The sequence below is a fragment of the Oncorhynchus keta genome, chromosome 13, assembly GCF_023373465.1.
Source record: "Oncorhynchus keta strain PuntledgeMale-10-30-2019 chromosome 13, Oket_V2, whole genome shotgun sequence".
NCBI lineage: Eukaryota > Metazoa > Chordata > Actinopteri > Salmoniformes > Salmonidae > Oncorhynchus > Oncorhynchus keta.
This window is the reverse complement of record NC_068433.1, coordinates 16,144,951-16,159,042: the sequence shown is the minus strand read 5'-3', so window position 1 is coordinate 16,159,042 and position 14,092 is coordinate 16,144,951. Positions and strand designations below refer to the sequence as shown.

Below are 14,092 nucleotides of genomic sequence, written 5' to 3'. Positions count from 1 at the left end.
ACTTAAAAACAATTCATTGAATTTCAATTCACTTCCTGGATCGACGGAGTTGATATGAAACTGACCCCCCACACGGACTCCTGTTGCTTTATAATGCTCACCTTCTCAATGCAGTCGTCGAAGAAGGCAAGGCCTGTATCCTTGTCGCTGACGAATGTGCACTCCTCGATGAAGCGTATAAAGATCTGAGTCTTGGTCAGCTGCGAATAGAACTTCTGGTGGGCTCGCTCCCTGCTCTTTAGGAAACCTGGGAGAGGACAGAGAGCCAGGTCAATGGGCCTACCCCATAGGAAACCCTCAGTATAGATATGCCTGTTATGAACACTTGGAGCAGCAGTCAGATACGCTGTCTGGTTAGCACAGCTCCTGGATGACATTAAAACAATGTATAATGTACAGTACCAGTCAAAAGTTTGGACACAACTACTCATTCAAGGGTCTTTCTTTATTTTGACTATTTTCTACATTGTAGAATAATAGTGAAGGCATCAACACTATGAAATAACACATATGGAATCATGTAGCAAACAAAAAAACTAAATATATTTTATATTTGACATTCTTCAAACGAGCCACCCTTTGCCTTGATGGCAGCTTTGCACACTCTTGGCATTCTCTCAACCAGCTCCATGAGGAATGTTTATATAGTTATTGGCTGCTTTTCCTACACTCTGCAGACCAACTCATCCCAAACCATCTCCATTTGGGTTGTGGTCAGGTGATTGTAGAGGTCAGGTCATCTGATGCAGCACTCCATCACTCTCCTTCTTGGTCAAATAACCCTTACAGTCTGAAGGTGTGTTTTGGGTCATTGCCCTGTTGAAAAACAAAATGATAGTCCCAATAAGCGCAAACCAGGTGGGACGGCATATCGCTGCAGAATGCTGTGGTAGCCATGCTGGTTAAGTGTGCCTTGAATTTGAAATAAATCACTGACAAAGTCACCAGCAAAGCACCCCCACCTCCATGTTTCATGCGGAGACGATCCGTTCACCTACTCTGCGGCTCACAAAGACACAGCGGTTAGAAACAAACATCTCAAATTTGGTCCAAGCAGGTCTCTTCTTCTTATTGCAGTCCTTTAGTAGTGGTTTCTTCGCAGCAATTCGACCATGAAGGCCAGATTCAGTCTCCTCTGAACAGTCAATGTTGAGATGTGTCTGCTACTTGAACTCGGAAGCATTTATTTGGGCTACAATTTCTGAGGCTGGTAACTAATGAACTTATCCTTTGCAGCAGAGGCAGCTCTGGGTCTTCCTTTCCTGTGGGGGTCCTGATGAGAACTAGTTTCATCATAGCGCTTGACTGATCTTCATGTCTTAAAGTAATGATGGACTGTCGTTTATCATTGCTTATTTTAGCTGTAAAAATAAAGAAAAACCTTGTAATGAATAGGTGTCAATTTGACTGGTACTGTACATTGCGCAATAATAATACTTTGAGAAAGGTGTTAGATGCAAAAAATATAAATGATCATTTTACAGTTACCAAAAACATTTTTTTTTTTGGTAGTATTTTTACGCCACTTTTTCTCCCCAATTTCCGCGATATCCAATTATGATCTTGTCTCATCGCTGCAACTCCCCAAAGAGCTCGGGAGAGGCAAAGATCGAGTCATGCGTCCGCCGAAACATGAGCCACCAAGCCGCGCTTCTTAAAACCTCTTCGGGCTAGGGGGCAGTATTTTCACGTCCGGATGAAAAGCGTGCCCAAAGTAAACTGCCTGCTACTCAGGCCCAGAAGCTAGGATATGCATATAATTGGTAGGTTGAGATAGAAAACTTGAAAGTTTCTAAAACAGTTTGAATAATGTCTGTCAGTATAACAGAACTGATATGGCAGGTGAAAACCCGAGAAAAATCCATCCAGGAAAAAAATAATTGAGGTCACGCTCTTTTCAATGGGTTTTCTACGGGGATCTAGAAGTCTGGGGCACTTGCTTGCGGTTCATATTGCTTCCACTGGATGTCAACAGGCTTTAGAAATTGGTTGATGTTTTTCCTTTGTGTAATGAAGAAGTAGGGCAGTTGAGAACGAGGGTTGAGTGAAGTGTACTGTTTGTTAGAGGTGCGTGACCTGAAAGCACACTCCACATTGTTTTTATCCGCTATTGAACACAGTTTATCCCGTCTTAAATTTGATCGATTATTTACGTTAAAAAATACCTAAAGTTGCATCAGGAAAGTTGTTTGAAATGTTTGGAACAAGTTTACAGGTAACTTAGATATTTTGTAGTCATGTTGCGCGAGTTGGAAACAATGTTTTTCTGGATCAAACGCTCCAAATAAATGGACATTTTGGAGATATAACGATGGAATTAATCAAACAAAAAGGACCATTTGTGATGTTTATGGGACATATTGGAGTGCCAACAAAAGAAGATCTTCAAAGGCATGAATTATATCGTTATTTCTGTATTTTGTGTCGAGCCTGACGAGTTGAAATATGAATGTCATGTGTTCGTTTGGTGGGGTGCTATCTTCAGATAATCACATGGTTTGCTTTCGCCGTAAAGGCTTTTTGAAATCTGAGACATTGACTGGATTAACAACAAGTGCAGCTTTAATTTGGTGTATTGCAAATGTGATTTCATGATTTCAAGTTTAATATTTGTAGCAATTTAATTTGAATTTGGCGCTCTGCCATTTCACCGGATGTTGTCGAGGGGTTCTACTAGCGGAACGTCTAGCCGTAAGACCTCTTGCTTAACCCGGAAGCCAGCCACATCAATATGTCGGAGGAAACATTGTTCAACTGACAATCGAATTCAGGTTGCAGGCGCCCGGCCCGCCACAAGGAGTCGCATGAGCCAAGTAAAAGTATTTTCTTAACTGTCCATTAGCACATTTTACATCCGTTTTGTGTACTCTCTCGGGACAGACAATACAGCGTGTGCGCAAGATTTTGTTCTGGGTACCGTGATAAATGTTGTGGGTAAATAAATGAATGAAGGACTAAAAACAATCTATTCCCCATTGTTACAGTGTAGTTTGTTTAGTGAGTCGGAGGCGGTGGCCTTATTGGAGGGGACTTGGGTGATGGGTTTGAGATAAGAGTGGTGAAACACACCCACACTAACCCTGTAGGTCATATAGTGAGTCTGCAGAGGTGGCCTTCTCGGAGGGGGCCTGGGTGATGGGTTTGAGATAGGAACGGTAGCCCTTCAGGATGTGGGCCATGAAGCGCAGCAGGGCCTCTTGGATCTCCATCTCCAGGGAGGTCATCTTCTTGTGCCAGGTGAAGTCCGCCTCGATGGGGGTCATCTCCACCGCCAAGCCCTCCTGGGCCGTCCGACGCACTGGAAAACAGCCACCAGATAGGGATAATTACATTTCACATACTAAAGGACTAGGGATAGTAGGCTAAACATGCTATTAACTTATATCCTTTTCACCAATCACACTATGCTGTATCAGATATTTTACAGCACAGTTCCAAGTCCCAGGCATGAAGCAATTTCTATGAGACTCGAGAGTAAAGTTGAACTAGAATTATGTGACTGTTTGTACCAATTCCCAGCTGGTGTTGCAGGTTGGTCAGGGAGTTAAACAGACTCTTGCAGGGCTTCTTTGGGAGGTTCTTCCAGTTGCTGTGTTTCTTCTCATCAGACCTGCAGAGATGGTTCAGAATGTTAGTAAGGCGTTATTGGAATATGCTCATATTAGTGTAAATTATAAAATACCTCATATACGATATACGGACTGAAAAACAGCTTCTGGGGCATCGTCAACAGTGAGGATAAGTGTGTTAACAGATGGGGGAATGCTTCTTTAAAGTGTCTGGATCTTACAGGTAGATCGTGTTGGTGTCCAGGTCCACACAGACCACGTCCGGAGGAGGGTCATAGAGGTCAAAATAGCGGGAGTCCACGCCCACAATGAAGGGACAAGGTGCGTTGAGGACCCCCGCCAGGGAGAGCGGGCAGAGGGGGATGTACGGGCACTGCCACTGGAATGGAAAAATCATCTAGATAGCAGGACACAGACAGAGAAAATCAAACTTCTATTTCACATTTTAACCTAATGTCATTCCTACACGGTCCACATAATGTATACAAGCGGTAACTGGATTTTTAAAAAAACACCAACCAACCAACCCATCTATTTTATTTATATAGTCCATTTTAAAAACAATTGTCACAATTAAAACTGAATGACCATATCCTTTATCACTCACCGCCACCACAGCCTCTGCTACCCCGGTGAGTACAGCGGGTCTCAAGGAGTGCAGCAGGATCTTACTCTCCAGCAGGACAAAGTGCAACAGCGTGGCACAGTTCTCTGAGCCCAGGTTAATCAGCAGTGTACTGTAGTCTGCACCACTGAGGAGAGAGGGGAGGGGACGAGAGGGAAAGGAGAGTTGGGAAGAGAGGACCACAGAGGTATTGGGGAAAGGATTCAAACGAGACTCAGGGATACAATGGGTCATGAAAGGTTGGTTGGATTGGTACATGTGCAGTAAAGAAGGTGTGTGGGTATATCAGAAAGGGGTGAAGGTAAACTGGATTGAGACAAAAGATCAGATTACAAAACCTTCTTTTTTTTTTTACCTTTTAAGGGGAAAAATACTTTATTTTATTTGCAGAGAGTAATAGGTTTAAACTTCGCAAAGCAGCAAACGCTTGTAAATCTGTCCCAAAGGCACTAGCCAGCAAGTCTTTCAGTCCCAAAATGCATGAGCTCACTAGCTGACCATCTACTGAAGAGTTTGTGGTCATAGACACATCTTTATGAAAATGAAAAGAACTGAAAGACCGGCACGCTGAATATGCTCCCAATTTACCACCTTTATTGACAACGTTTTGAATCGACACAGATCTTCAGGTCAAACAAAATCCACGTTGGATCGAAACGTTGTCAATGAGGGTGGTCAACTGGGAGCATATTAAGTGTGCAGGCCTTTCTGTTCTTCTCACTAGCTGAGCAACAACATATTCTACTCTGAAATTAACAGTAGAGAGGAAAAAGCCTGATGGAAGACATGAGGTTTCTTGGTGGAATGCAATAGCAGCACAACAGTTTATTTCATCTGTACAGGGGCTGTGTTTCTGCACTAAATAATGACGGAACTGTCCACAATGTGACAGACAGGCAGTGCTGTTTCTGGGACAGTCCTAGTGCCTGTTTTCCAGTGGTAGTTTCAAAGCGTGAATATTTGACCTGGGAAAACTGTAATTCATGCGTTTAGCATTACAGAGACAGAAAGTTTGGAGTGTGCTTGGTGGATGATTGCCTTTTCTAACACCGGTATTTCCTCTGGAAAAACTGTAGTTGATGCTCTACCATGACAACGGAAACGACCGGGCCCTTTCTCTCGTTCTGAAACTGAAGTTTTTCCTTAGGATCTAGATTATACTGTCTCTAAACCAGTTGTCGAACGGACGTACCCTCTGAAATCAAGCCATTGAAAAAAAAAAAAAAAAATGTTGATAGCCTAGAAAAGGTCTTACCTGAGAGGCATAGGAGTACACACAGGCTGTGCGAGCATCAAGGTGTCGTGTGCAGAGAGCTGAAAGAGAATACAACGCTGTCACAACAGCGACACCAACATAAACTGCATTCGCCAGCACAGAAATAACGACATCTCACCTGGACCAAGATTCTGGGCCTCTGAGGTGAGGGGAAGGACACGTTGTGCATGAAATGGGAGATGTGCCTGGCAAAGAAACACACGCAAGCAAAATAATAGCATTAGCTTCAAAACACCCACCTACTCCTCTCCAGACCCGGATCAAATACATGCGTCAAACACTTTAATCTTGAGCTGCGTCTGATTTCGTTTTGCTGGTACAATGAAGCAACGGAATAGTCCCAAAAGTGAAAACCCCAAGCTAAATCAAGCACATCTCCAACTCAAATCCCCAACCCCCCCACCATTGACGGCATCCTTACTTTTCAATGGGCAGCGGGTGGGGGCCCGAGACGGACAGCTTGTAGAGGAACATGAGGAATTTGCGGAACGACTCGAAGAAGGGCCAGCGGGAAAGGAGGCAGATGCACTTGTTGGTGTTGACTGTCCGGTTGGGGATCATCTTCTTCTCCACGGTGGTGAGCAGGCCCAACTGCACCTTCTGCTTCTCACTGAGGAGATCTATGGGGTAGGCCTCATAGAACTGGATGGCAGCACCGTACACCTGGCACAGAGCAAATTAGATTAAAGATATATTGACAAGAATTTTAGGGACTTTAGCGAACACCCTTTACACATTTTTATGATAGGGTGAGTAACATTTATGCACCCATTACTAAATTGCGAAATGCAACAATTATATAGCAAAGTACATTGTGAAAAGCAAATTCCCTACTCCCTCTAGCTCAGGGAACGTGGTTTGTGACATAACTTGTGATGAGATTGTAGTTTGCTCAAGAGGCAGCTGACATTCAGGTGCCTTGATACACACAACCTGAGGGGGAAAAGTAATAATTCTCCCCAATCCCAATGTCACATGCAGCTCAGGAAGTGAGACTTGAATGTTGACTATATGACAACTCTCACAGGGCTATTCAATTCCTGTCCTGGAGGACCAAAACATTTCCGGTTTTCATTCTCTCCTAATGAAAAACTAAACAAGTGTTTCAGCCCTGCAGGACATAAATGGAACAGCCCTGATCAATCTATTCACGAATCAGTGTAAATCCCTGTTCACTGATATAATTCCATTGTTATAGTCCACCTACCTTGTCCCCAGAGGAGTTGGTTAACACAAAGGTGGAGAAGACAGGGAGAGGGTAGCGTGTGTTGGGGGTCCAGCATTCGATCTTAGCCCCCATGGGGAGGCAGAACAGGGGCACAGACTCCGACAGGGGGAAGGACTCATAGTCATCCTCTGGGTAGCGGAAGATGAGGCCTGGAGGAGAGAGAGCAATCAATCTATATTTTTTTATTTTTTTATACTGCCAATCACACACACAAGACATGTAATAAACCTAGCTATGTAATATGGATCTAACTGGGGTACACACGATGTCAACAGATCCCACTACACAATCATAACAGAACATTGAAGGGACGAGAGGAGGTTGAAAGGACAGAACTTGGAATAAGATCAAACCACTTTCACTTGTCATCCCTTCATTAACATCAGCCAGTGTGTTGAGATTTAGAACACATTATTTTCAAAAGAAATCAACACTTTGCTGACCAATGCCTTGTCACCCATGGCCTATTGTGAACGTTAGAGAATGTTGTAGAGAAAAAAAAGCAACTGAAGGAGTAGACGGGGTAGGAAGCAGCGTGTGGTCATCACCTCACAGGAAGAAGGCCTAGTGAAGATAAAGTGTGTGTGCATGTGGAGTCTCTGAACCGGGGCCCGTCTAAGCCAACACCCAGCTCTGACCTCAAAAAGTAGCAAGTTGGAGATGGGGACAAACTGCTGCATTTACAAGAAGGTGGATACATAGCGTGAATAAACCCCCCTGAACGGTTTAAGGGGTAAATGTCTTCAGAAACATTACATTTCTACACATGCTTTTGTATAGTCCATAAGAACCTGTTTGGAGGTCTTTTAAGTGAAAAACCCAAAAGCGAAAAGATAAACCATTTGACACCAGGTGACAGCAATGACACACACCACTATTTTACACCTTGAAATAAATTAGCACCAGAAATGTGCTAATGAGAGTCGCCGTGAACCCATTAATGTGAGGCCAGTGCCCTTTTCTAAACTCCAGGTTGACGAATAGCGATTTCAACCTAGGACTTTGTCCCAAATGACACCCTATTCCCTACAGAGCACACTACTTTCGACCAGTGCCTATAGGAAATAGGGTGGCATTCGTGACGCAAAACATATATCGAGATTCAAAAACGCCAACAACAGCCCCCAAATCAAACCTGCTAATTTCTAGCCATTTATTCCAGGAATAATCAGGGAGAGTGTGGTTCAGTTTCCAGGTATTTGAGTGACAGATAGAATTGTCATTTGCCAGTGCATTTAGTCTTATCTTCAGCACACAGAAAGCTCCTTTCAAATCAGATCAATCATAGAAGATAAACGTACAATTACTGTGAAGTCAACTCAGGCACGAAGCAAGTGGAAACATATGGTAAACAGCATTGAACAAAAGGCTAGAGAAAATAATATCTATCCATCAATGAGCGCAGAAAAGAAAGACTGATGCGGAGAGATGGGTAGATTGAGAGTAACAATAAAAGAGCCAATAGTGTGCGAGACTCACCGGCTTTGTAATTAATGGAGTTGGACACCGACACGGATTTCTTGTAGCACAGGAAAACACTAGAGCCCCACTGGAGGAGGAAAAACAAGACCATGTGACTTTGCGCTCAAAACAACATTTTCAAAGATTCATTTCGACAGAATGTTCTCAGCGAGGTTGAGTGGCATGACCTGAATTTCATATCACGGTATATTCCAGCTCCATACGGTACATTCCACACCCATTGATTCCCCAAAGCTCTACCTTTCTGGCCCAGATGAAGACCCTTCTAGGGGTTCGAAATGTTGTAAACCAACCGAAAAGGTATGTGTTAGAGTAATTGAGTGTGTGGGCATGGTTAAGAAAGTAGCCGTGTCCAAACCAGAACTCCCCATAGGGCAGGAGCCCATCTCCTGTTTCTGTAGCGTGAGGGAGCTTGATGTACAAGTCCACGCCTGGACAGGGCTCTAGTCCATCTCCTAATGCAGAGTGCCAAGCAGAGGCATCGGGTGTCATTTTTAGAGTCTTTGATATGACTCGATGAGGGATGGAAGCACCAACCTTCCAATCACAGGAGGGAAACTCTAATCCCAAGGCCACTGAGTTGGTCATGAGCCTACTTCATTACCAGTGGCCTCAACTCACCATGCCACAGTTGAGGTTCTTGTCCACCTTGCAGAAGGTGTGTGGCGGCGTCTCGCCCTTGCTGGTGACGATGACGCAGATGTCGGTGACGGACAGGGAGTTCTGGGGCTGGACGGGTGGCGCGCGGCGTAAGGTGATGAAGATGCGCTGCGAGGTGGCAGAGCTGTTGTTGACGTTGGCACAGCGGCCATACGGCGTGGCCTGGATTACCTCACAGCCCTGGATGAGACGCTCCTTACCTTCATATAACACCCTGAGATACAGAGAGAGGGGGGGAGACAGACAGACAGACAGAGGGGGGGGAGACGGAGAGAGGGGGAGAGAGAGATAATATTAGTGTATAATATGTGCACATTCACTCACATCACACATGAATACATACAAACAACAAACACATTCACAAACTAGACAGAATAATTCTACAGATGAAGTGAATTGGAGGAGCAATTACCTTTACAGAGTCTTTCACAAACTGGTAAGAATGAAAGGGAAACAGAAAGACCCAATGGCCAAAAGAAAATAAGCCTAGGTATGGCCAGCGCCTCCAACTACAGGACACCACTGGAGTGAATTCTCTAAATGTTGTCCAACATAGCCCACAGTAGGTAAAAACTGAGAAAGAGAGAAGGAAAGAGTGTCACAGACTAATGCCGTCGCCCACGCGGCTACCCTCTGACCTGCATTCAAAAGTCCTGAGCGTCAACGTGTGAGGAAGCTGAGATAGAGTGTTGGGGAATGACTCCTGCCTACACATAATCAGTCCTCACTCAGACCTGGCCTCTTGCTCACTCTGCAGAACGAGTCTGACCTACTGTAGTAGGCAGTCACTACCACAGAACACAAATGTGTCACTGAGCCATCTCTGGAGTTTAACCCCAATAAATACCGCACATTCTACTTCAGAAAACATACAAATTGTAAATACATGGGTCTCTTGAAGTTTATTCAACCTTGCAACACCAAAAGAGGTTTTGGCGTCTCGATGAGTTAGCATGGTGCAAAGTTTAAACTTCAGTGTCGTCACATTTCAAGTAAAGCCAATGGGGGTTATTGCTACGCACCTCCTTCTCTGGCCACAGAACGTTACATGGCCACTGGAAACAAAACAGAACTGAAGTGAAGGCAAAACGCAACAAATAGTAGATATTTTCCACTGGTGGGGGAATATCTGTGGTTTCCAGACACTAATTAAATAGTGGGTGACATCACTCTTCCAAAATGCAACATTATTGGGTGCTCTTATTTCCCTAATAGACAGAAAAGGAAAAGTGCCTGAAAATGAAATGATTTACTTCACAAATTGGGATGCATTCAATAAATCAGGCATATAACCCATTAAACTCATAAGCAAGCACCATATTACCAAGGGTTAGTCCACAAAAGCGCAATAATACACGCGAAGCAATATTTCACGACCATTTTCTCTCTTATCAATGGAAATTGATTAAACTAGATGTACTTAGCAGCTTTATTAGAAATGACTACTCCGGTAATTGGTCTCATTAGGACGAGTGAGGGACTTTGAGGTTATGACTTTCCTGTTTTAGAGTTAACCCTAATGATACCATTGCGTAACACTAACTAGTGTGGTGCTCACACACTTTGAATAGCTCATTTGGGTTCACAGAAGAGCACACACACACACCCGATGTCAATGAGCGGGGGCTTGTCGTGGCCCCTCTTGTAGCAGAGAAATATCTCGGGGCTCTTAAGGCTGCCATGGTTGAGGTTGGCCTGCTGCGCGCTGTAGGTGCTCTCGATGCAGGTGAAGCCCTCCGGCACTGTCTCGCCCGCTGACTTGTTGATGACAGCTAGGTCAGTGATGGGTGCCTTGGGCCCGCTGGACTTGGTCTCCGACAGGTCCTGCTCCAGTGGCGTGGACTTGTCCGTCAGCCCGGCCACCACAAAGTAGTCGGTCACACGGTGACCCTTGTCCTCGATCATGACTGGGCGTGCCTGAGGAGAGAGAAGAGCAAAAGGTGAGGATAGAGGTCAGAGAATGTAGCCTAGGTCTTAGGGTGCCATTTGTGATGCAACCTATGCGCACTATGTAGGGAATATTTATATTTATTTAACTCGGCAGGTCAGTTAAGAACAAATTCTTATTTACAATGACGGCCTACACCGGGCCAATTGTGCGCCGCCCTATGGGACTCCCAATCACGTCCGGTTGTGATAAAGCCTGCAATCGAACCAGGGTGTCTGTGGTGATGCGTCAAGCACTGAGATGCAGGAATAGGTTCACTTTTAGGACACAGCCTTAGTCTATAGATGGTACTGAGGAAGTCACAAGGGAACGATCGCCTACTTATACCTCACTTTCACCATGGGACAGTCCTATACATTCTAACAGCATATGTAGAATCCCTAATATGATTGTATATGTCTAACAGTAAGTGAGTGTCTGAACAGCATCCCACCATAAAGTACCTAATGTACTTAAGGAATGACTGGACTTGTTCACTTCCTGGTCGCAGACTAAGGGGCATGGAGAGAGTTAGGAGCTTCGTGACTTGGGAGAGGCAAAAGAGAGCAGCAGAGCAGTGTGGAATCCACTGTGAGCATAAATCAAGACGAAACAAGTCTTAAAAAAACGCTCTGTGAAAACTAAAGAATTGGAGTCTTGTTATTCTTTTCACATGGGATAGAAAACGTTTCCATCCGGAGAATAAGGACCGCTATGCTAAAGCTCAGAGATGATTTAACAGATGTTCCGGCTGTAGAAGACGTAACATGACTCACCAATTAGCAGTAATAAGCACCATGGCAAATATTTAGTCATTAGCATATGTAATTAGTGATGTGCAATTTATTCCTTGTGTTACCATTTTTCACTCTGCATCGATGGGAAGCAGTTTACACCTGTTATTTACAACACAAGTTTGACTCAGAGGGGGTGGCAACTATCATAGCTGCTCTCTCTTTGTGGGCATAAAAAAAATTACTTTTATAATAGTCTACATGGTACTCAAATCCCTCAACATAAATCGCTGAACAAGCCATTGGCTGGGCACGATATGAACACAAGTATAAATACTGTGAACGGTACAGCCTCAAATAACTTGGCAGCGTAAGTCCAGGTCATCTTGCATAATGTGACATGTGAGAGTGTGGGGATCTCATTGAATACGGACTGCTTCATACACTTTGGAGCAATTGGAGGAGTTCTCTGTGGTGCAAATAGGGCTTATTTCAGACGTCCAAGAAAAACACTGGGCTTTGGAAGGAGAATATAGCATAAAGAAGCAACACGGCCGTCTAAGAAGAAAGAAAGGCTAAGAAAGCAGCGGAGACCCACACAGGAAGAGACATTTTCCAGTGGTGAGTCAGGAGTCAGCTGCAGCATGGGGCAAGAGCCAGAACGAAGAAAGGAGCAACGTGGCTCCTCTGAACTGAAAGAGCACACGGCTCTGGACTTCATTTAGCCGGCTTCATAATAGTGTTTAAATCAACTCCGTCTCAGACTTTCAGCACAGCACCATGACCTTGTTCTTGCCAGGTCAGACTTTATCCAGTGCATCACGTGTAGCAACATGAGCAGCAGAGGAAGAAAGAGGTTCAATCTCCACACAGGCGGTTGGGGAGGGAAGCATAGCAGGGTTTCTTTATTCACCAGCAGCAAAGTCAAAATGGGAGTTTCAGGATATCCCTCTGGATTTAGCAGCCTTTAATTATCTCACTAAAAAAGTGTAGGGATAAACAGAACTGCTACCAACTCAACGAAGAGCAATATTTTAAATCAGGAGGTACACAGCTCAGCTCTGTATAAAGAATCTCAGAGTAGGAGTGCTGAACTAGGATCAGATTCCCACGTCATATGTAATTTTGAGTCATCATCAAAAAAAGGTCAAACTGATCTTAAATCAGCACTCTTACTGTAAGACACTTAATACAGTCGAAGTATGCTAATCAAAGACTGATTTCTCAGCACGACTCAAGATTGAGTGGTGCATGCCTGTTGGATTTCACCCTCAAAGCATTACATCATGGTCAAGAGCCAGACAATACGGTTTCATGTTTTGTGAAAGATTGAAGGCTTCCACAAACAAGGCAGGCAATAAAAAACGCTTTGATTAATGAGAGAGGGGTGGCATCCCCTCTGATGGTGTTTGGTTGGAGAATACAATGGAAATGCTAAAAGTTCCCTGGAGCGTTATGTGGTCAAATGGTGAGGGAAGGGGGACGGACGACATATGCACACAGTGGCTTCCGCTTTGGCTAGCTCAATGGAGAGAGTGAGTGGGACAGACAGGCACTCAGGCTCATAGGAGCACACAGATGCATCCCATAGAACACTCTTACCCGTGGCAGTCTCCTTAGCTCTGGGGGGTGTGGGGGGGGGGACCACAGCCAGCCAGCATTCCTTCCATACCATGAGGGTTTGTCATGCTATTGAATCTATACATGTCTCATGTGCCTACTTAGTGGTACTTTCCAAATCATGGGATAGAGACATACGCAGGGTACTGATCATGGCTGATATTGAATCTTGGCCAAAATATTGTGTGTGTGCAAATCAAAATGCATGAAAGTTTCTTTTTGCGTATTAAACAAAGTTGTCATCCAAATGAATCCGAACATGCTCTCTCGTACCACAAATATGTTGTTCGTCCAACCCCTTCACCATTCAGATAGTGAGTTAGCTTGATTCAACAGAGCCCGTAGTATGCTATGCAGTGCACTATAGCAGACAGAGATAAAGCACTGACAGTTCCTACTTTCTGCAGAGATTTAAACCATCGTATCCATGGTTACACCTCACTGGTAACAGAGTCAAGAAATAGACTTGTTTTTTTCAATTCATTGTTTACCATATAATAAAGCACACCATAAAATGTGTTCCAGCTAAACGCTCCGTTATGACACAGTGTTTGTCTGGTGGTGGTTAGTGGACTTGTGACTGGAAAACAACTTGTCTTGTTACTTTTTAAATGTGTATGCGTAGGCAGAGGGGTCTGGCTCTCTCAATGTAGTGTCAGACATTTCACACCGAAACTCTGAAGACCACTAATTGGTCTTTTGACAAAGCACATCAGTGCTATTCACATCAGATCTTTTTCAGATCTGATTGGTCAAAAGACCAATTAGTGAAATAAAAGATCAGAATTGGACTGCCAAAGTAAACGCACCCACACAAAAAAAACAGCTGAATATACAGGTTTTTGCACTATGGCAACATAACACAAAACTTAGTGACTGATGTATTGTTTGTTTCAGAGCTAATCAATACTATACTATACTAATCAATACTATACTGTATGTTTCACGGACTGAGCCATTTAAATACATCT

The 14,092-nt window shown here is 44.1% G+C and overlaps 1 protein-coding gene across 1 annotated transcript in view; it reads right to left on the bottom strand.

Moving 5' to 3' along the window:
• The window catches only part of LOC118391947 (DENN domain-containing protein 4C-like), a 59,328-nt gene that overhangs the window by 20,226 nt on the left and 25,010 nt on the right, over positions 1-14,092 (bottom strand). The window contains exons 2-13 of the mRNA XM_052459448.1: positions 10,447-10,757; positions 8,802-9,054; positions 8,178-8,247; positions 6,678-6,847; positions 5,892-6,133; positions 5,589-5,655; positions 5,450-5,508; positions 4,177-4,321; positions 3,791-3,966; positions 3,510-3,610; positions 3,080-3,298; positions 102-247 (exon numbers count right to left, since the gene is read on the bottom strand). Coding sequence (XP_052315408.1) covers positions 102-247; positions 3,080-3,298; positions 3,510-3,610; positions 3,791-3,966; positions 4,177-4,321; positions 5,450-5,508; positions 5,589-5,655; positions 5,892-6,133; positions 6,678-6,847; positions 8,178-8,247; positions 8,802-9,054; positions 10,447-10,745 — 1,947 coding nt within the window. The 5' untranslated portion in view covers positions 10,746-10,757. The remainder of the gene's footprint in view (positions 1-101; positions 248-3,079; positions 3,299-3,509; positions 3,611-3,790; positions 3,967-4,176; positions 4,322-5,449; positions 5,509-5,588; positions 5,656-5,891; positions 6,134-6,677; positions 6,848-8,177; positions 8,248-8,801; positions 9,055-10,446; positions 10,758-14,092) is intronic.